The 23236-nt window shown below is 40.5% G+C and overlaps 1 protein-coding gene across 22 annotated transcripts in view; it reads left to right on the top strand.

The window, feature by feature from the left end:
• GKAP1 (G kinase anchoring protein 1) overlaps nucleotides 1-23236 on the top strand; it is an 81460-nt gene that overhangs the window by 18156 nt on the left and 40068 nt on the right. For 11 of the 22 annotated variants that reach the window (XM_070049006.1, XM_051833667.2, XM_070049004.1 and 8 more), the window contains 4 exons: nucleotides 7238-7381; nucleotides 7926-7967; nucleotides 20075-20152; nucleotides 22042-22165. In XM_070049006.1, coding sequence (XP_069905107.1) covers nucleotides 7238-7381; nucleotides 7926-7967; nucleotides 20075-20152; nucleotides 22042-22165 — 388 coding nt within the window. The remainder of the gene's footprint in view (nucleotides 1-7237; nucleotides 7382-7925; nucleotides 7968-20074; nucleotides 20153-22041; nucleotides 22166-23236) is intronic. The other 11 variants (XM_070049025.1, XM_070049010.1, XM_070049056.1 and 8 more) reach the window with 1 other exon arrangement.

Below are 23236 nucleotides of genomic sequence, written 5' to 3'. Positions count from 1 at the left end.
TCTTCTATGAGGATACTGGTGATATTGTAATAGCGTCCATTATAACTCAGTATGATCTTACCTTAACTTGATTACACCTGCAGAGACCTTGTTTCCAAGTAAGATCACATGCACAGATATTAGAGGTTAGGACTTCAGCATATCTGTAGAGGGGATACAGTTCAGTCCATTTTTGAAAAATGCCAGTTAAAGTCCTTTGCCCACTTCTTTACTGGATTGTTTGTTTTCTTGTTGTTGAATTTCTTCAGCTTTTTATAGGTTCTGTATACTAAGCTTTTATCAGTTACATAGTTTGCAATATTTCCTCCCATTCTGTCGGTTGCCTCTTCACTTTGCTGAATGTTTCTTTTGCAATGCAGAATCTTCTCAGCTTGTTGTAACCCCATTTGTCTATTTTGACTTTGATTTCCTGTGCTTCTGGGGTCTTTTCCAAGAAGTCTTTGCCTATGCCAGTGTCTTGAAGAGTTTCCCCAATGTTCTTCTCTAGCAGTTTGATGGTAGTAGGTCATAGATTTAGGTCCTTGATCCATTTTGAGTTGATTTTTGGGTATGGTGTAAGGTAGGGGTCTTGCTTCATACTTCTGCACGTGGAGATCTAGTTTTCCCAGCACCATTTGTTGAAGAGACTGGTTTTATCTCCTTTGTCAAAGATAAGTTTGGTGTAGATGCATGGATTGATTTCTAGAGTTTCTATTCTGTTCCATTGGTCTACACATCAGTACCAGGTTGTTTAGATTTTTTTTTTTTTTTTTTTTTTTTTTTTTTTTGCCAGTACCAGGTTGTTTAGATTATGTGTACTGTGATGCCTTTGGTCATTTTTTTTTTGGGGGGGGGGGTGGGAAGTGTGTGTATAAGATTGCTTTAGCTATTCATGGTCTGTGTTTCCATATGAATTTTAGCATAATTTTTTCTAGATCTGAGAAGAATGTCATTGGTATTTTGATTGGGATCACATTGGATCTGTAAATTGCTTTTGGTAGTGTGGACAGTTTAATGATATTAATTCTTCCAATCCATGAACATGCCAGATTTTTCCATTTTTGTGTCTTCTATTTCTTTCTTTAATATTTTGTAATTTTCATCATAGAGATCTTTCACCTCCTAAATGTATTCAAAGATATATAATTTTTTCTGTAGCTGTTGTGAATGGATTGATCTTAGAAGTTCTTTCTCAGCCATGGCATTGTCTGGGTATACAAAGGCTATTGTTTTTTGTTGTTTTTTTTTTTTTTTTTTTTTTTTTTGACAGGCAGAGTTAGAGACAAAAAGGTCTTCCTTCCATTGGTTCACCCCTCAAATGGCCTCCACGGCCAGCACACTGCACTGATACAAAGCCAGGAGCCAGGTGCTTCACCTGGTCTCCCATGTGGGTGCAGGGCCCAAGCATTGGGCATCCTCCACTGCCCTCCCAGGCCACAGCAGATAGCTGGACTGGAAGAGGAGCAACCAGGACAGAATCTGGCGCCCCAAATGGGACTAGAGCCCGGGGTGCCGGTGCCGCAGGCGGAGGATTAGCCTAGTGAGCCGTGGCGCCGGTGGGGTATTGATTTTTGTGTGTTAATTTTATATCCTGTTGCTTTACCAAGCTCTTTTATGAGTTCCTTTAGTCTCTTAGTAGAGTCTTTTGGTTCCCCTATATATAGAATCATGTCATCTACAAATAGAAATAGTTTTGACTTCCTCCTTTCCAATTTGTATCCCTTTGATTTCTTTTTCTTGCCTAATGGTTCTGGCTAAAACTTCCAGGACTATATTGAAAAGCAATAGTGAAAGTGCACATCCTTGTCTGGTTCCAGGTCTTAGAATGCTTCCAATTTTTCCCCATTCAATAAGATGCTGGCTGTGGGTTTGTCATAAATTGCCTTGATTGTGTTGAGGAATGTTTCTTCTCTAGTCAGTTTGCTTAAGGTTTTCATCATGAAAGGATGTTGTATTTTATCAAATGCATTTTCTACATCTATTGAGATAATCGAATGGTTTTGTTTTTCAGTTTGTTAGTGTGATGTATCACATTGATTGTTTTGTGAATGTTGAACCATCATCCCTGCATGCTAGGGATAAATCTCACTTGGTCTGGGCGAGTGATCTTTCTGATGTATTGTTGGACTTGATTACCTAGTATTTTTATTTTATTTTATTTTTAAAATATTTATTTGAAAGAGTTACTGAGAGGGAGAGATAGAAGCAGAGAGAGAGGCCTTCCATTAACTGGTTCACTCCCCAAATTGCTGCAATGGCCAGACTGAAGCCAGGAGCTAGGAGCTTCATCTGGGTCTCCCACGTGGGTGCAGGGGCTAAAGACTTGGGCCATCCTTCACTGCTTTCCCAGGCATGTTAACAGGGTGCTTGATCATAAATGGAACAACTGGGACTTGAACCAGTGCCCATATAGAATGCTGATGCTGTAGGTAGCAGCTTTACCCACTACACCAGAGCGCTGGCCCCAAGTAGCTAGTAGTTTGTTAAGGATTTTTGCATCCATGTTCATCAGGGATATTGGTCTGTAGTTTTCTTTCTCTGTTGTATCTTTTTCTGGCTTAGGAATTAAGGTGGTGCTGGCCTCATAGAAGGAGTTTGGGAGGATTCCCTCACTTTCAGTTGTTTTGAATAGCCTGAGAAGAATTTGATTTCTTTAAAAATGTGATAGAATTCAGCAGTGCAGCCTTTCAATCCTGGACTTTTCTTTGTTGGAAGGGTATTTCTTACTGATTCAATCTCCACCTTGATTCTTGGTCTGTTCAGGTTTTCTGTGTCTTCATGGCTCAATTTTGGTAGATTGTATGTGTCTAGGAATCTATCCATTTCTTCTAGATTTTCCAATTTATTGGCATCTATCTCTTTGTAATAATTCCTGATGATTCTTTTTATTTCTGTGGTATCTGTTGTTAATTTCCTTTTTCAGTCCTGATTTTATTAATTTGAGTCTTCTCCTTTTTTTTTTTTTGGCTAGTAGGGCCAATGGTATGTCAATTTTGTTTATTTTTTCAAAAAATACTCGTTTCATTGATATTTTATATTGATTTTTTTTTGTTTCAATTTTGTTTATTCTCTATTTCTTCCCTCCTCCTAATTTTGTGTTGGATTTGATGTTGTTTTTCTAGGTCTTTGAGATGCAGTGATAGCTCATTTATTTGATGCCTTTCTAGTTTCTTGATGTAGGTACCAGTTGTTATAAACTTCCTCCTTAACACAGCTTTTGCTGTATCCCATAAGTTTTGATTTGTTGTTTTGACATCTTTACCCATTTCCAGAAATTTTTTTTTATTTCCCTTTCGATTTATTCTATGACCCACTGTCATTCAAGAGCATGTTGTTCGGTCTCCATTTGTTTTTCTCTGTTCTAGAGATTTCTTGAGTTGTTAATTTCTGGCTTCATTCCTTTGTGGTCAGAGAAGATGCATGGTATGATTTCAGTATTTTTGAATTTGATGAGACTTGCTTTATAGTATAGCATGTGGTCTATCCTATAGAAAGTGCCATACACAGATGAAAAGAATGCATATTCTGCAACTGTGTGATAAAAGGTTCTGTAGGTATCAGTTAGGTCCATTTGGTCCATAGTGTTGATACTATATATAACTGTTGTATCTTGGTTGATTTTCTGTCTAGTTCATCTATCCATTGATGAAAGTGGGGTGTTGAATTCCCCCATTACTATTGTATTGGAGTCAATGTCTCCCTTTAGATCCATTACCATTTGTTTTAAATAACTAGATACCCTGGCATTGAGTGCATGTATATTTATTATAATCACATCTTCCTGTTGAATTGATCTCCTAATCACTACATAGTGCCCTTTTTTTGTCTCTTTTAACAGTTTTGTTTTAAAGTCTTTTTTACATCTGATATTAGGATGGCTATACCTGCTCATTTTTGCGTTAACATGGAATATCTTTTTCCATCGTTTCATTTTCAGTCTATGAGTATCTTTGTTGGTGAGGTATGTTTCTTGTAGGCAGCAAATAGATGGCTCTTCTTTTTAATCCGTTCAGCCAGTGTTTGTTTTATTGTAGAATTTACATCATTTACATTCAAGGTTACTATTGATAAGTAACAGCTTGGCTGTGCCATTTTTCCATAAATATTTCCATTGTTTAGATTTCCTTTGTACTTTTACTGGGAGATTATCTGCCTTCATATTATTTCATAGCGATACCTGTGTTTCTGTGTGTAGCACATCCTTAAGCATCATTGTTAGGCTGGATGGGTGGTGACAAATTCTTTCAATTTCTGTTTGTTATGGAAGGTCTTTGTTTCACATTCATTCATAAATGAGAGTTTTGCAGGGTACAAACCCTGTTTGTACCCTGCGTTTAAAGTTTTTTAAGACTTGAATTGTGTCTCTCTCTCCTATCCTGTAGTGTGGTGGAATGAGAAGGCCATGCCAAGATGGCCACTGGCAACAGAAACTGCCTGGCAACAGGCTGCGATTGGATGGCGTCAGAAACTGGGTGTGATTGGTTAGGGCATAGACTGCCCCTTGACTGGATTGGCTGCCTTGGCTATATAAGCTGCTGTAGCAACTGAAGTAAAGGAGTCTGCAGGCTGCTTGGCTCAGGCCTGCTTTCACCAGGCTCCTGGGGTCTGTGTGGTGACTCCGCACCTCTTGCCCCCACCACGCTCTTCCTCTCAGGAACGAATCCACAGCAAAACTGTAGGGTTTCTGATGGGAAGTCAGCTGTGAGTAATTGGGGAGCCTCTGGAAGTAATCTGGTGTTTCTCCTGAGCACAGTTTAGAATCTTTTCTTTGGTTTACTGTTGAAAGTTTGACTACAGGTGTCCTGGTGAAGATCTTCTCTAGTCATGCCTATCAGGAAGGAGTTCTGTGTGCCTTGTATACTTGGATGTGCCTTTCTTTATCCAAATTAGGGAACTTTTCTGTAATTATTTCACTGAATAGGCCTTCTAATCCATTCTGTCTTTGCACTCCTTCAGGAACTCCTAAGACCCAAATGTTGGGTCATTTGATAGTATGCCATAAATCTTTAACACTGTTTTTAAGTTTTCTAATTATTATTATTATTATTATTTCTTCTTCTTCTCTTCTTCCTCCTCTTCCCTCCTTCTCCCTTCTCCTCCTTACAGCTTCTAACTTCTTTCTTCTTCTTTCTTTTTGCCTCTTCCTCCTCCTCCTCTTCTTCAGTTTCTCTTCAAAATCTCAATTTCATGAAAATTTTTCTTCTATGTCATGTATAGATTTCTTTAACTCTTGAATTTTCTTCTTATTGCTTCTGAGTAATTTTATGATTAATCTTCTGAATTCCTTTTCAGGCATTTCATAATCTTTGTCTTTACATTCTAATATTGAAGTGTTATTGTGTTCCTTTTGGGGGGTTGATATTGTGTTTCTTATTGTTTCTTGAATTTCTGTGTTTAGTTTTAAGCATTTTTGGGAATACTTGCTGGTTTTCTTCTCTGATTTTATCTTTGAAATATACCTGTGTGGCTTAGTGGAATGTCTACTCTCTGAGTGAATTCCCAGAGGCATATGCTGGGTATGGCCAGGGATTTCTGGTCAGTGCTCCAGGGTGGAGCAAGTATCCAGGGTAACACTCAAGTTGGGCGTGGTAGATCTCCTTTATTGTCAGCAGGGAAGAGAGTATGATCGCCTCTGTTGGCATAATCACACCCTCTCCTCTCCTCTCCTCTTCCAAGGTGATCAGTGCCCTGAGTTCACCCACAGTGGGTGAACTCTCACCTGCGCTGCCACATGAACCACACAGAGGATCTGTGCAGTCTTCATATTAGCTCAGATCCTGCTACAGGGACCCACCCCCAGCATTCAGGGAGTGCTAAGCCTTTGGCACTGCACACAGTGATTGCCCAGAGACCCAGCCACACCCTGCTCCCTCTCGACAGTCACAGAGTTACTTCCATCTCCGCACACAAGGCTCTGACAGTTATGGGGTGCAAAGGATCTACCCTGTCCCAGTAGCCTATCCTGTTGATGGAAAGGCAGAGACGTTCCCAGAGCCAGCTGCCTGTGGGTGTTCCACCTTGGCAGTTTGATCCCAGGAGCCTGTGATATATTGAGAGGCTATGGGCACCTCACAGTCCTGTGTGCATGTCCAGCACCCTGTCAGTCCTCCCAGGCAGACTAGAGTCAGTGGGGAATGCAGATTTTTCCCTATGGTAAAAACTCCTGTATCACATGCGTGCACAGGAGCCACCACAACCACTACACGTTTCAAAATGGTGGCTTCTCCCCACCGGTTGCTGGCACACAGAGCTGCCACAGCTGCAGCTGATTTCAAATTGGCATCTTTGCCCACCCATTGCTGGGTGCACACATTCAACCTGCCACAGCCGTTACTGTTGTCAAGATAGCACCTTGTCCCCACCAGTTGCTGGGTGCATATACAAGAGCCAACACAGCTGCCCTCTCCTAGCCAGTTGCTGGGCGCCGTTGTTGGCAGATGGGAAGAGAGGAACGTTCTCTTTGTTTGCTGGGTTAGGCTGGTAACCTGTCCCCCTTAGGGCTCCAAGCTGGACTCAAAGACAGGGTACTCTACCAGGCTGTATCCCCAGCGGCATGGGCTGCTTTAGTCTAGTCTCACCTCACTCTCCAAAGCTGGCGCTTCTTACGCCTCTCAGCTGCAGGAGTCGTGTGTTTTTGTCTGTGCTCATTGCTGTGCACCCATACCTTCTTCTACACTAATCCCTAGCTTCCCTCTTCCTTCTGTAGAATTTCCACTGCAGAGTTCTCTCCAACTCTCCCCTGGGAATTCACTACTTCAACGTTTTTGCTGCTATCTTCCCCTCACCTGAAGCAGTACGTCCTTTCCTTATTCCGCCATCTTGACCCACCCCCTTTGTTTTAGTTCATTATGTTATGTTGGATTAAAGCCCTGTGTTTTTTAGGACTAGCGTGTTGCTGGTGTGACTTAGGCAGTTTCTCACTATTTAAACCTAACTGTATTGTTTGCATTTCAGAAGCATACTTATTTTACCCATGAAACTGTTCTCTAATTTAGTAAAGTAGAATCATTAAAACAGTGGTCTACAACGCATTTCACTTAATCATTTCATGTACAGTTCAACCAACATCCCAAATACTGGCAAAATGAATACTAAGACTAAAAAAAACACAGATAACAACTTGAGTTATATGGGTTAGCATAAGGAGTGTTTTGGGGTAAAAGTATAAAAAATACTCTTTTTTTCCCAAACCCAAAAAATTATTAGTAATACAGGATTAGCAAACTGAATTTAATACACTTTTTTGCTTGTTTTATAGCTCAGGAATCTTGCATTTAAGAAAATTCCCCAGAAATCTTCCCATGCCATTTGTAACACTCAACATGAGCTTTCACTGTCAAACCCAGTACAGAAGGAGTCACGGGAAGAAAACTGGCAGGAGTGGAGACAAAGAGATGAGCAGGTACAGCTAAATAAATACAGTTATTTTGCCTTGTTTTTCAGTGAGTTTTTGGATTGTTTAAGATGGCAGTGCATCTAAATCTATGTCACTACCATTGTGAAGAATAGTCTGTACTCGATTAATTCACATGTGTTTGCTGCTGTTTTTTATCTACTAGAAAATCAGATCAGTATGTCATTTATGTTACTTTTAGCAATTCAAAGTTATTTCATGGTTTTAAAAATTAATTGGCCTTTTTACAAATGAGAGAGAATGAGGAAATGTAGAAGAACAGGAATAAGTTATGTTAGCGAAAAACCACATTTGTAGGGCTAGAGGTCTTTTGTAAAAACTACCACCTGGCAGTTTGCTTAAAAAAGAAGGAATTTGTAGGGGAAAATTTTTTCTTTCCAACTTGATGTGAAGCTCTTGATGGTATTTGTTTTGTTAACCTACTTACATGATATTTTGTTTCTATCTCTCTATTAAATATCAATAATAACAACCAAATAAAATAGAAAATTTATTAAAACCAATACATTTCTCCTTTTTTTGTTGTGTCTAGGAAAAAAACATACTAAGCCTGGAATGTACTCCAGGAGATACCGTATGTATAGAAAATAAAGTTATTTCTTTGCTTATCTATTTGGTCTCTTAGAAATAGATAGCATTGTAGCAGATGTTTGGTCTAGCAGAGTGACTTACCTATCATTCTTGGGTAATTAGTATTAAAAGAAATAGACTCAATAAGCTGTGCTCTTAACATATAAACATTTAGTTTAGGCTCTTGCAATGCCTCAAGCTCATCATATGGATGTCAGTTACTATAGAACCATGCCATAATGCTATTCAAAAGATATTTCTAGGCACTGTTAAACTGGATAAATCATCTTGTATTTCTAGGTATCTTTTTTGCTTGTACAATATTTATTATGCTAAATTCTTTTTTATACGTATAAATGTTATATTGATTGACTTTTTTAGATGGTAATAGTTTTACAGATGTCCTCTACAGAGAGAATTTCTCCCAGTATCCCAAAGAGAACTGGAAAACCAATGAAGGAAAGCTACTTAAATTTGCTCTAGGGGCAGGCATTTGGTACAGTAATTAAATATGCCAGTTGGGATACCTACATCTGTTTCCCAGTGTTCTTGTCCTGGTTCCACTTCCAATTCCATCTTCCTGCTAATGTACACCCTGGGAGGTAGCAGGTAATGACTCAGGAACTTGGGTCCCTGCCACCTACATGGGAGACCTGGATGGAGTTCCTGGCTTCTGACTTCAGACTGGGTGTTGTCTTTTCCTCCCTTTCTCTCTGTGCTATTCAAATAAATAAAAATTAATGGATTAAAAACATTTTTAAAACTGCACCAAAGTAAATTCCATGCAATAAGAAAATAAGCACAGATACTTCATTGTCTTTCCTCCTTTTGCCACTAATTACTATCAAAATGATCAGGTAATTACGTCCCTGCACCTGTACAAGGAAGCCATTCAAGGCTCAAGAACTTTTGCTGTGAATGACAGAACAGACAAAAAGCTGGATATGGAAATCTTAGCTGTTACATGGCTGCTTATTTCAAACATTCAAAAGAGGAATTATCCTGGGGCCGGCTCTATGGCATAGCTGGTAAAGCCACCACCTGCAGTGCCAGTATCCCATATGGGCACGGTTCAAGTCCTGGCTACTCTGCTTCTGATCCAGCTCTCTTCTATGGCCTGGGAAAGCAGTAGAAGATGGCCCAAGTCCCTGGACCCTGCACCCGAGTGGGAGATCCAGAGGAAGCTCCTGGCTCCTGGCTTCAGATTAGCCCAGCTCAGGACGTTGTGGCCATTTGGGGAGTGAACCAGCAAATGGAAGACCTCTCTCTCTCCATCTCTCTCTGCCTCTGCCTTTCAAATAAGTTAACATTTTTTTAAAAAAGAATTATGACAAATTTTCCAGTGCTAAATCACCATATTTATAATGCAAATTTACATCAGCTAAACTTCAGCATAAAATATGAGAACTCTAATTAAAAACTACCAGATGGACAGTAAAGAAGCATCCATTCCTACTTAAGAACAAGCCCTGTATCTTAACTGATTTCAACTCAACAGAAGAAAAGTTTTTGTGACATGAAAGGGGAAAAAACTTTGTACTTAATGTCCAGAGTGAAAGCATAATTTGAGAATAATCAGCTCTAGGGAATGGAAGTTAATTTTAGATAGCACCTACTTTCTAGCGAGGGTCTAGAACATTTTGTAAAATGTTTATTATATAAAAGGGGAGATAAGATAATGGACTGAAATGAAAAAGTGGTTGAGAAACAGGGATTGAAAGGGAGATGGATGAATTTTTAAAATTAGGAAATAAAATAATAGCAGATAAAAATTTCATTAGAATGACCAAAGAACAAGAGTATACCCTGAAGAAAATTAAGCCAGTTATGTGAAAGGAAAATTTGATATTTTGCTGATAAAATAGATGTGTTATATTGGATCATTGGGCTGAAATCCAATAGAGGCATAATTAGTATCCTTGAAATAAGTATAATACAGACAAGCATTAAGATGATGCTAATAAAAATTTCCCTAAGCTTAAGACTTGAATGTAAACTTAAAAGAACTGAAGTCAACTTTAAGTCTCCTAAAAAGTTTTTCGTTTTAAGAATGAGAAATAAGGCAATAATGCTGTAAGTATATGCATGAAAGAAAAAAGATTGCCTGTAAATAATGAAAAATCAGGCTTACCACTTAAATCCAGAACTGAAAGTTAGGACCAAGACTTCCATATCTACTTAAAAAGTCATTTGTGAGAGTAAAGAAATACATGCTGAGGTACACAAGGACTGAAAAAACGTACCATCATTATCCTTTCTGAGATGGCCGATTTATTTATTTATTTATTTTAAGATTTATTTTATTTATTTGAAAGACAGAATTACAGAGAGAGGTAGAGACAGAGAGAGAGGTCTGCCATCTGACTCCCCAGATGGCCGCAACGGCCAGAGCCACGCCAATCCGAAGCCAGGAGCCAGGAGCTTCTTCCGGGTCTCCCACATGGGCGTAGGGGCCCGAGGACTTGGGCGATCTTCTGCACAGCACTGGCCCCAATTCCTGGCTCTTAACTCCAGCTTCCTGCTAATGCTGACCCTGGGAAGCAGAGGTGAATGACTCAAGTACTTGAGTTCCTGCCGCCTCCGTGGGAAACCTAAGTTGAGTTCCTGGTTCCCAGCCCCTCCATTGTAGGTGTTCAGGGAGTGAGCCAGCAGATGGGAGCTGTTTCTTTTGCTTTCTTTCTGCCTCTCAAGGGAAAAAAACATAATGTGTGTTGAGGGGTAAATCTAAGTAAGGATCATAACAATTGGAAAACCAATGGTGAACATTGAAACTAGTTCAATAAATAATTAATTGTACTGGCCGGTGCTGTGGCACAGCAGGTTAATGTCCTGGCCTGAAGCACCAGCATCCCATATGGGCGCCGGTTGGAGTCCCGGCTGCTCCTCTTCCGATCCAGCTCTCTGCTATGGCCAGGGAAAGCAGTGGAAGATGGCCCAAGTCCTTGGGCTCCTGCACCCGCATGGGAGACCCGGAAGCTCCTGGCTCCTGGCTCCTGGCTTCGGATCAGCACAGCTCCAGCTGTTGTGGCCTACTGGGGAGTGAACCATCAAATGGAAGATCTCTCTCTCTCTCTCTCTCTCTCTCTCTCTCTCTGTCTCTACTTTCTCTGTGTAACTCTGACTTTCAAATAAGTAAATGTTTAAAAAAAAAGAATTAATTGTAGTGGTTGTAAATGCAGTTATTAAAGGAAGCATAACCCATTTGAAGAATTTGTATGAAATGAAATTTCTGTTTATGGATACAGAAATTAGGAAGAGGAGCCACAGCACCGGCCCTGATCTTAGTTTTAATCTTTCCCTGAACATTAAAAATTATATATATTGACAGTGAAAGGTTCAGTATTTTCTGGCTATTTTGTTGAGATATGCTGCCAGAGGTACTAAGAATTGGAGAGATCTGAGCCGGCGCTGTAGCTCACTAGGCTAATCCTCCGCCTTGTGGCGCCGGCACACCGGATTCTAGTCCCGGTTGGGGCGCCGGATTCTGTCCCGGTTGCCCCTCTTCCAGGCCAGCTCTCTGCTATGGCCCGGGAGTGCAGTGGAGGATGGCCCAGGTCCTTGGGCCCTGCACCCGCATGGGAGACCAGGATAAGTACCTGGCGCCTGCCATCGGATCAGCGCGGTGCGCCGGCCGCAGCGCGCCGGCTGCGGCGGCCATTGGAGGGTGAACCAACAGCAAAAGGAAGACCTTTGTCTCAGTCTCTCTCTCTCACTGTCCACTCTGCCTGTCAAAAAAAGAAAAAAAGAATTGGAGAGATCTTTGTTGCAGTTTTAAGGTCTTTAAAGAAATGCTTTTCATCTCCTTTTTCATTCATAAACGTAAATCTTTCCCAGTGTAGTTTATTGTGGAAAAAATAGTCTTACATTTCCTACACTTTTCTTTCCATAGGTGTATATCAAAAGATATATGGTTCATATTTGAAATGGATATGTTATGTGATAGGTACTATATAAAATAGGTGAATTATATTAAAATAAAGCTGTTGTTAAAAAGATGATTAGGGGTTGGCATTGTGGCATAGCAGGAAAAAATGCCATCTGCGACACTGGCATACCATATGGGCACTGCTTCACTACCGATCCACCTCCCTGGTAATGCCCTTGGAAAAGCAGTGAAGATAGCCCAAGTATTTGGGCCCCTGCACCCATGTGGGAGACACAGAATGAAGCTCCTGGATTTGGATTTGGGCCTGGCTGTTGCAGCCATCTGAGGAGCGAACGAATGGATGGAAGATCTCTCCCTCCCCCTCCCCCTCTCCCTTTCCCCTCCCCCTTATACCTATATTTCTGCAATGCCTATAAGAAATGAGTAATTTTTCATTTGGAATTTATTTTTTGTTTGGATTTCATTGGGTAAAAGTGTTATGGTACTTAGACTAAACAAATTTTTTTTTAGACTTTGGTTCCAACATATTTACTGTCCTTTAGGTTCTCTTTTTTTTATTGGTTCTGCATACTCTGTGATCATAAACCCTTGAGGTTTGCTTAAGTAGAAAAAAGTGTTTTAATAGTAAATGGGGAGTAGGAGGCAGTGAAGGAAGCCAAGGGGAAGGGTATCTGAAGTACTCCATCTTGGGCACGTTTATGTATCTGTATGTATCTTTGCTGGTTCACTCCCCAAATGCCCCCAGGGGCTGTTCTGTGCCATGCTGAAGCAGGAGTGAGGAGCTTCTTCTGGGTCTTACATGTGGGCAGCAGGGGCCCAAGCACTGGGGCCATCTTCCACTGTTTTCCCAGCGAGGACTTGAACCAGCGCCCATATGGGATGCCAGCACTGCAGGCGGTAGATTAACCTGTGCCACAGCACCAGCCCCTCTGTAGGCATTTTAGTGCCGCCTCTTCCCTTTTTCTCCTCCTTTCTTCCTCATCTCATATATACAAAGAAAAGAATGAAAATTTTCCACTTGAAACTTAAATGTGGATAGTTTCCAACTTAGAATGGTTTGCCTTAGAGTTTTTCAACTTTATGGTGGTAGGAAAGTGAGACGCATTCTGTCAAAACTGTACATGGATTTTGAATTTTGATTTTTTTTTCTGGACTAGCAATGTTCAGTATAACACACTCTTGCTGTAGCGCATAGTAGCCCTGTGATCAGGAGTGTAAACCAGCAACACTTTAAAGTGTATGTTGACTGCATTGTTTGGAAATTTTGTTTTCATGCACTGTGTCTCAAAATCCTGATCTCTGTCTCCTGTACCCGTATATTCTGTTTATCAGTTTCAGTTCAGTCTTCAATGATTTGAGATGTCCAGTGCTTTATTAAAAAATATACTTTGTGTTTGATGATTTTTGCCCAAGTGTTATGAGTACATTTGAAGAATGCTAGGCTAGCTAGTATGTTCAGTAGATTAAGTGTATTAAATTTTTTAATTTACATATTTTTTACTTACAGTAGTTTATTGGGGCATAACCCCATGGTCAGTCAAGGAAAATATGTATAAGATAATTTTTGAACACCAAGGTTTTGTTTTATTTGCATTTTAATGTTTGGGACCTGTTTGTCTCTCTAGTTCTACCTTTGCATGTTCTGATTATTTACTTTAACAACTACATTTATAGCAGTCTTTTTTTTTTCCTTAAGATTTATTTATTTGGGGCCAGCACTGTGGTACAGCAGGTTAAAGCCCTGGCCTGCAGTGCCAGCATCCCATTTGGGTGACGGTTCTAGTCTCAGCTGCTCCACTTCTGATCTAGCTCCCTGCTAATGTGCCTGGGAAGGCAGTAGAAGATGGCCCAAGGTCTTAGGCCCCTGCACCCACATGGGAAACCCTGAAGAAGTTCCTGGCTCCTGGCTTCAAATCAGCACAGCTCCAGCCATTGCAGCCACTGGTCTCTCCATCTTTCTGTAACTCTTTCAAATAAATAAAATAGATCTTAAAAAAAAAATGATTTACTTGAAGGAATGACAGAAAGAGAAACAGATCTTCCATTAGCTGGTTCACTTCCCAAATGGCTGCAACAGCCAGGCTGCGCCAGGCCAAAGCCAGGAGCCAGGAGCTCCATCTTGGTCTCCCACATGGGTGGCAGGGGCCCAAGTACGTGAGCCATCATCTGATGCACAATAGTAGGAAACTGAATTGGAAATGACTTAACCTGTACTCCAGTGTGTGATACTGGCATTGCAAGTAATGGCTTAACTGCTATACTACAACACCAGCTCCTATAACAGTATTATAATAGAGAATTTAAAATATGTTCAGAGTTTGGAATCATTTCTTTTCTCCTTCCTGATGTGTTTGTATTATATTACTTGTTCTCCCTGTTATTTGGGGTCAAAAATCTTCAATACAGTCTATTATTAAGATCCCTCCTGGGGCCAGCATTGTGGTGTAGCAGGTAAAAGCCACAACCTGCAGTGCCAGCATCCCATATAGGTGGTGGTTCAAGTCTAGGCTGCTCCACTTCCGATCCAGCTGCATGCTATGGCCTGGGAAAGCAGTAGAAGATGGCCCAACTCCTTGGGCCTTTGCACCCACAAGGGAGACCCGGAAGAAGCTTCTGGCTCCTGGCTTCAAATCGGCACAGCTCCAGCCATTGCAGCTACTTGGGGGTGGGGGGGTGGGGTGAACCAGCGGATGGAAGACCTCTCTCTCTCCCTCTTCCTCTATCTTTCTGTAACTCTGCCTTTCAAATAAATAAATAAATATTTTTTTAAAATCCCTCCTTTTTTATTTTCTACACTGCTACTTTTTGGCCCAGGTGCCTAGTATATATATGAGGTTACAGTGGCTTACCAGGGACATTGATTCTAGGTTCTCATTTTTGTTTTCCTTTTTTTTTTTTTTAAGATTTATTTATTTGTTTGAAAGACAGAGCTACAGAGAGAGAGGAAGAGGCAGAGATAGAGAGAGATCTTCCATCTGCTGATTCACTCCCTACATGGACCAAGATGGAGTTCCTGGCTTCCTCCAGGTCTCTCACATAGGTACAGGGGCCCAAGCGCTTGCGCCACCCTCCAGATGCACCAGCAGGGAGCTGGATCAGAAGTGGAGCATCTGGGACTCGAACTGGCACCCACAGTGGATGCCAGTGTTACAGGTGGCAGCTTTACCCGTTAAAGCACAAAGCCAGTCCCTTTTATTTTTCTAATGTTCCAGTTTGTCTTTTGTTTGTTTGTTTTTGACAGGCAGAGTGGACAGTGAGAGAGATAGAGAGAAAGGTCTTCCTTTTTGCCGTTGGTTCACCCTCCAATGGCTGCTGCGGCTGGCGCACCGCACTGATCCGAAGGCAGGAGCCAGGTACTTATCCTGGTCTCCCATACGGGTGCAGGGCCCAAGGACTTGGGCCATCCTTCACTGCACTCCCCGGCCACAGCAGAGAGCTGGCCTGGAAGAGGGCAACCGGGACAGAATCCTGCGCCCCGACCGGGACTAGAACCCGGTGTGCCGGCGCTGCAAGGCGGAGGATTAGCCTAGTGAGCCGCGGCGGCGGCCTCCAGTTTGTCTTTAGGATAATTTATACCAGCACTGCTCTTTAATTTACCCTAACTTCCTGATTTTTAGGGAGTGTATGGAACTGAATTCTACTCTACCCAAACTATTTATTTTTTTGCTATTCTAATCTGTGTACAGGCAGACATTTCCTTAGTTACTTCAGAGATACTACAACTTTAAATCCTCAAAACTATCCTGTAAGATTAATACTCTGATTTGCTTTTAAAAATGAGAAAACTATGATTCACAAACGTTACATAACTTGCCCAGAGTCACAGCTATTATGAGTAGAATAGGAATTTAAATTAGCCAACTATGTCATCTCCTGAAGCTTGCGTTTTTTTTTTTTTTCTTTTTCCCACATCTTTCTCAAAATTCACTTTGTGTCAGGATGGCTTTCCTTATTCCATAATGAATCTATTCTTTTTAAAAATATTTTATTTATTTATTTGAGAGGTAGAGTTACAGACAGAGAGAGGGAAAGGTGGAGAGAAAGGTCTTCATTCCACTGGTTCACTCCCCCGGAGGCCTCAAAGGCTGGAGCTGAGCTGATCTGAGGTCAGGAGCCAGCAGCTTCTTCCGGGTCTCCCACGAGGGTGCAGGGCCCCAAGGCCTTGGGCCGTCTTCTACTGCTTTCCCAGGCACATTAGCAGAGAGCTGGATCAGAAGAGGAGCAGACAGGGCTAGAACCGGTGCCCATATGGGATGCCAGTGCCACAAGCAAAGAATTAACCTACTGCGTCACAGCCCCGGCCCCTGAATCTATTTTTTTTTTTCTTGAACTCCCATCTGCTGGACTCCCCTTCTTCCAACACCAGCAATGGCTGGGAATGGGCCAGGCTGAAGGGCGAGCCAGTCCAGGGATTCTACATGCAGGGCAGGAATTCAACCACTTGAGCTGTCACCATTGCCTCCTAGGATCTGCATTAGCAGCAAACTGGAATTAGGAGCCAGAGTGAGGCATCAAACCCAGGTACTCTGATATGGTATGTGGGTAGCTTCACTGTTAAGCTAAACACTTGCTCCTTGGATCTATTCTTACTTTCATTGTTTATGTGGCTGGCACTTCCTGCAGTTGTTTTACTCTTTTTCTACTTACCTAATTGTATATATCCTGTTTTTTTTTTTTTAATATTACTTTATTTATTTTCATCTACTTGAAAAGCAGGAAGGAAGAGAGATCTTCATCCACTGATTCATCCCCAAATGGCTGCAATAGCCAGGATGGGCAGGAAGGAGTCAGGAGCCTGGGACTCCATCTGGGTGTTCCACAAGAGTAGCAGGGGCCCAAGCACTTGGGCCATCATCTGCAGCCTCCCTGGTACATTAAATGCTTGAAGCTGGATTAGAAGCGGAGGAACTGAGACTCAGTAGGGGATGTGGGTGTCCTAAGTAGGGACTCAGTTGGGAATGTGTGGCTTAACCTCTGAGCCACAATGCCTGCCCCTGTGTGTCCTTTCAGTCCAACTTAAATTTTTTGTATGCTTCTCTAAATGCCATTTGTTGTCTTTGTCTTCACTTTTGTAGCACTTTTGTTGTGTTACTCTATTTCTATAGCTTGAATGTGTTAGTCTTTTTTAAAATGTTTATTTGAAAGTCATAATAACAGAGAAAGAAGGACAAAGTAAGAGATCTCACATGGGTGCAGGGGCACAAGGACTTGGACCATCTTCTGCTGCTTTCCCAGGCCCATTAGCAGGGATCTGGATTGGAAGTGAAGCAGCCAGGACTCAAACCTGCACCCTTGTAGGATGCCAGCATTGCAGGCGACAGCTTAATCCATTTTGCCACAGTGCGGTCCCTAGATTTATTCTAGTTTTTAAAAATTTATTTTTTTCTACTGGAACTTCCTTGTATGCTAGCTTATGTTAATAATTAAAAATAAATTTAAAAATTTAGAATCAAATGTTGAGGAGAGCCCTATTTTTCATTTATAAGTTCTATTTCATTCTGCTTTTATCATGCTGTTAAAATCAGCTACTTTAATATGTAAATTAAATAATAATACCATCTTGAAAGACTGCCAACTTTTTAACCTAATTTCTCCTCACTGATTTTTAGAGTATTAGTCAGAATATGTGTATGTGACATATTGGAAATAATCTTTTATGTCCTTACCACAATTAAATATCAACAGTATGGGTAAATAAAATATATAATGGCTGATTGAACCAGCCTTACTCAGAATAAATTTAAGTAGTTTTGTTATTTTTTTTATTAAGATTTATTTTTTTTATTTGAAAGAGTTACAGAGAGAGGTACAGACAGAGAGAGAGGTCTTCCATCCTCTGGTTCACTCCCCCAGATGGCCACAGTGGCCGGAGCTATGCCAGTCCGAAGCCAGGAGCCAGGAACTTCCTCCGGGTCTCCCACTTGGGTGGAGGGGCCCAAGCACTTGGGCCATCCTCTACTGCTTTCCCAGGCCATAGCAGAGAGCTGGATTGGAAGAGGAGCAGCTGGGACTTAGAACCGGTGCCCATATAGGATGCTGGCGCTTCAGGCCGGGGCTTTAACCTGCTGCGCCATAGTGCTGGCCCCTTGTTATTTTTTTTTTGTTAGGATGACTACTATGCTTAAGTTGCAACAAAAGTTTGTTTTTTTTTTTTTTTTTGGTATAATACTAACATGAATCTAATTATTTTTCTTGTACGTCATAACTGTTAGTTTGGAATACCCACTTATTTATTTAGTAAATATATAGTAATTCCAGATGGTTACTTTATTGCTCTTTTCTACTCATTACTAATTTGGATTCAATATATTGTTGAGTTTCTCTCAGTTATTCTGTAGAAGAAGCATGTACAGTTTTCCCTGGGCTTAACTATTTTCTGGTCCTATGTATGTTATTTACCATTTTAATTCTAGTTTTATTTTCCTGAGTTAGATTGTTTTTCTGTGTAAACCTAATCTTTTTCCCCTCTTTTCAGTGCCACAGCATAGGATTGGATACGATGCTTTCAAAGGGATGACCCTGGTTAGAAATTTAAGGTTTAGTTCATGGTGTTCAGTGTTAATAGCTTTCTAGTTTTCAAGGTATCCCTCTAACAGATCACTATCTTTTGCAGTTGGTTTCTGTTAAATTTTGTATTTCTTTTTTTAATCATTAAATGACAGAAACAATTCAAATTTGGCAAAAAAGTATTTATTGGAAGGGTACTGAGTGATTCACAGATTTAAATTAAAAACTTAACAGGCTTTGGGAAAGTTGGAAACCAAGGAATACCTGTATAATTTTTCAGATACATGATTTAGTGTATGTCATTTTGAGGTCTCATCAAATGGTTAAACCCAACTTGATTTATTCTTGGTCTCAAACTCTAATTCCTGAGAGAGCAAAAATGAATTAGATTGCTTGCCTACACCTGTTGGTGGTGATAGTAGCTGATATTTGTATGGGTGTGGTAGTGGGTAGTATACAGTGTCATGTACTAGGCTGTGGTGCTGGAACAAATGACATTGGAATAAAGTGTAATTTTTCAAAGGAATAGAAGGGTTCTGAACAGACAAAAACAAGAAATACCCACTAAATGTATGCTTTTGTTACCCTATACAGACAGAAAAACATGTATTGAAAGCTAGGATGTTTATTCCTGTTATTTTGTTACAATTAAACAATATACAGCTGCACTTCCACCTAAGAGAAGACAACTCACAGCCCTATCCCACTGTTATAGCAATTCTGTTTGGCAATTAGGTGAAGTAATTCTTATAGAGAGTAATTTTATTAGAGGATGGTAGAAGCTAGATTGTAAGAAGTTAAAGCAAGGTTAAATGGTGAAAAAGAGAAACCAACAATTAACAAATTTAGAAATCATTTTCTTGTGTTAGATGACTTAAATGATAACCATACAGGTTATCATTTTGAGAGTAAAAGTAATTATTCTATCACTCTCAGCATACTTCCAAGACATTTGGTCACCTTATTTAAGTATTCTGGGGCCGGCGCCGCAGCTCACTAGGCTAATCCTCCGCCTTACGGCACCAAAACACTGGGTTCTAGTCCTGGTCGGGGCACCGGATTCTGTCCCAGTTGCCCCTCTTCCAGGCCAGCTCTCTGCTGTGGCCCAGGAGTGCAGTGGAGGATGGCCCAGGTCCTTGGGCCCTGCACCCACATGGGAGACCAGAGAAGCACCTGGCTCCTGGCTTCAGATCAGCGCGATGCGCCGGCCGTGGTGGCCATTGGAGGGTGAACCAACGGCAAAAAGGAAGACCTTTCTCTCTGTCTCTCTCACCGTCCCCTCTGCCTGTCCAAAAAAAAAATTAAGTATTCTGTACCTGTGGAATTTTCTATACTGAGGAAATAATTGTTAATGATTATTTTTTCAGTAAAAATCACTATAATGATTTTCAGTGTCTTAGGCTAGATACTATCTTTGATACCTATTAATTACTATGTTGATTTTTGGGGTAATTTTTTTTTATTAAAATGAAATTACATAGTAGAGAAATAATTATGCAGTGGAAAATAGAAATCTCCAAATTTGGAGTTTGTGCTTTAGTATCTTCTATAAAATACTGGATTATATAGTTTGACATAGTTAAATAACTTCAGAGAACCCATACTGTTTCTTAACATATTTTTCTTTACCCATATGTGTTGTCTTGTGTCATGGTTATTTTGCTAGTGTAGTACAATGCTGTCATCTGTTTATTGTGAAATTCTTTTTTCTTTTTTAGCTGACATCTGAAATGTTTGAAGCAGATCTTGAGAAGGCCCTGTTGCTAAGTAAATTAGAGTACGAAGAACACAAAAAGGTATTTACATTTTTGTTTATATAGATATGTTAGATGTTACGATCAAAGATAAGAACCAACCTTGGTGATTTTCTCATAAAACTGATTTAAAATTTATCCTGAAAACTCCTTGTAACAAAACATTACCAACAAATTTTCATAACAGGATTCCTTCTCAAGTTTTGAGAGACTGAAACCTGTGGACTAAGCCTTGTCTAATGATTTGGAGTATTTGGTTAAAGGGTTCATCCACCCAACATGAAGGGAAGAGAGGGAATGAAATACCTAACAGATAATTTAATTTTGAATTAATGTAGAAAGTAGTTTATTTTAAAAATTCAAGTAAATATGAGTGCTGCAGTACAGAAGCATCTGTTAAGAGACCCTCTCTGAGATTGACTACCAGTAACTAAAATAAATGGGAGCCCTTTTTGATATTTTGGCCCTGTAAACTCAGCATTTGTCATTAAACTTTCACGTTGGACTGTGTGTTGAAATTCATTCTACAGCCGTAACTGCAGGAAAATTTAAATAAGATGTAGTTGGTTTCCGCTTTCTGTATTTAAATTGTAAGAGCATTGTTTACCTTTATCCCATCTAACATTTTAGCCCTTAACATCTATAGGAATTTTTTTTTCATAAAATATATTCAACTTGTGATCACTCAGTGGATTATCTTAAATGGCCCCTGGTCATATTTAAGGCTTTTTTGGCCATACCATTGTACATATCACCTTCATCCAAGATGGAAAGAAGAGAGTAAAATTTATAGCAGATGTTTTTATTTTTTATTTATTTGAAATGCAAAGTTAAGAGGAGAGACAGAGAAATCTTCCATCTGCTGGTTCACTCCCCAAATGGCTGCAACAGCAGAGGCTGGGCCAGGCCAAAGCCAGGATCCCAGAGCTTCTACAAGGTCTCCCACCTAGGTGCAGGGGCCCAAGGACTTAGGCCATCTTTGCTGCTTTCTCAGGTACCTTAGCAGGGAGCTAGATCTGAAGTAGAGCAGCCGAGTCTTAAATCAAGCCATATAGGATGTCAGTGTTACAGGTGAAGATTTAACTTGCTACACCACAGTGCCGGCCTCTCATTTATTTTTGACATCAGCTCAATATGAGATAACTAACTAAAGGAAACATCTCCAACAAGGTCAAGCCGGCATCTTTTCCTCTTCTAAGGTTTAGGTTTCACCCAGAATTCCTGATACTTGGAATAGCCCATACCAAGATTCATTGCTCCTACAACAAAGCATATGTGCATTTGCTAGAATATAGCATGTTTGAAAAGCTGTAATTTGGAGACCTAGAATTGCTGGAGATACAGATACAAGGATAGGATATAAAGAACCTCATGTACCAGGCTAATGAGATTAGATTTTATACCTCTTTTGGTGGAAACCTATTGTGTATTTTTAACTTTTAGATTGATTTCAGATTTTCGTTTTAGAAACTCGGGCTGTAGCAGTGTAGAAGATGGATTGAGAGGCTAAAATTAGAGGTTGTTGCAGTGTCCATGTGAAAGAAGATAGGGGAAGTGATAGAAAGTACAAGGAAAATGGAATATATTTAAGAGATCTTTAGGAGGATAAACTCAACAAGACCTAGTGACTAGTCTGGATATAAAGTGTGTAGGAAGAGTAGGCAAGGAGGTGTCTGGCTTAGATAGCTGTATAGATGGTAGTGGCATAACAGCGTACTCAGTGTAGGGTCGAGTGAGGAAGGCAAAATAGCCATTTGGGGAGTGAACCAGCAATTGAAAGATCTCTTTCTCTGTCTCTCTCCTTCTCTCTGTAACTTTGCCTTTCAAATAAATAAATAATAATAAATAAAACCTGAAGAAACAGATTACCTATTAGTTGATTTTATAAATTGTAAGCTAACGCTAATTATTTTTGATAATTTTTTTCCTAGGAGTATGAAAATTCTGAAAATGTTTCAACTCAGTCAAAAGTTATGAATAAAAAAGATAAAAAAAAGAACCATCAGGGAAAAGATAAACCTCTCACAGTATCACTAAAAGATTTTCAATCAGAAGGTAATGTATGTATAATATCTATTATGCTAAAACTGTTTTAAGTCATTTTATATTTAAAAATTTTCAGAAGCAAGTGATTTTCAAAAGTAAGTGAAATTGTCTTGTTACAGAATTTCAACAATGTGAACCTCTTAGTCCATTTTGTATTGTTAAAGCAGAATATCTTGAAACAGGGTAATTGATAATAAACAGATATTTATTGGCTCTGGGAGCTGGTGCTGTGGCGTAGCAGTTTAAGCTGCCACGTACGATGCTGGCATCCCATATGGGCATTGATTTGAGTCCCAGCAGTTCCAGTTCCAATGCAGCTCTCTGCTGTGGCCTGGGAAAGCAGTAGAAGATGGCCCAAGTCCTTGGGCCCCTGCACCCATGAGGGAGACTCAAGAAGCTCCTGGCTTTGGATGGGCCCAGCTCCAGCTGTTGCAGCTATTTGGGGAGTGAAACAGCAGATGGAAGATATTCTCTCTCTCTCTGCCTCTACATCTCTGTAACTCTGCCTGTCAAATAAATAAATCTTTAAAAACAAACAAACAAATATTTATTGGCTCACGATTTTGGACACTAGAAAGTCTAAATTTGATGGTGAACTTTCTTGCTATTTCATCACCTGACTGAAGGCAAGAGGGCCAGAGAGCAAGAGGGGCCACACTCACCCATTTATAAAGTACTAGTCTCATTTAAGAGGGCAGAGTCCTCCTGACCTAGTTACCTCTTTTTGTTTTTGTTTTTGTTTTTGTTTTTGTTTTAAAGATTTATTTTATTTATTTGAAAGACAGAGTTACAGAGAGGTAGAGACAGAGAGAGAGGTCTCCCATCCACTGGTTCACTCCCCAGATGACTGCAACAGACAGAGCTGCGCCAATCCGAAGCCAGGAGCCAGAAGTCTCCTCCAGGTCTCCCACGTGGGTGGAGGGGCCCAAGCACTTGGGCCATCCTCTACTGCTTTCCCAGGCCATAGCAGAGAGCTGGATTGGAAGAGGAACAGCCAGGACTTGAATCGGTGCACATATGGGATGCTGGCACTTCAGGCCAGGGCTTTTTAACCTGCTGTGCCACGGTGCCGGCCCCCCA

This window comes from Oryctolagus cuniculus, chromosome 1 (assembly GCF_964237555.1).
Source record: "Oryctolagus cuniculus chromosome 1, mOryCun1.1, whole genome shotgun sequence".
NCBI lineage: Eukaryota > Metazoa > Chordata > Mammalia > Lagomorpha > Leporidae > Oryctolagus > Oryctolagus cuniculus.
This window is presented reverse-complemented; position numbering and strand designations above follow the sequence as displayed.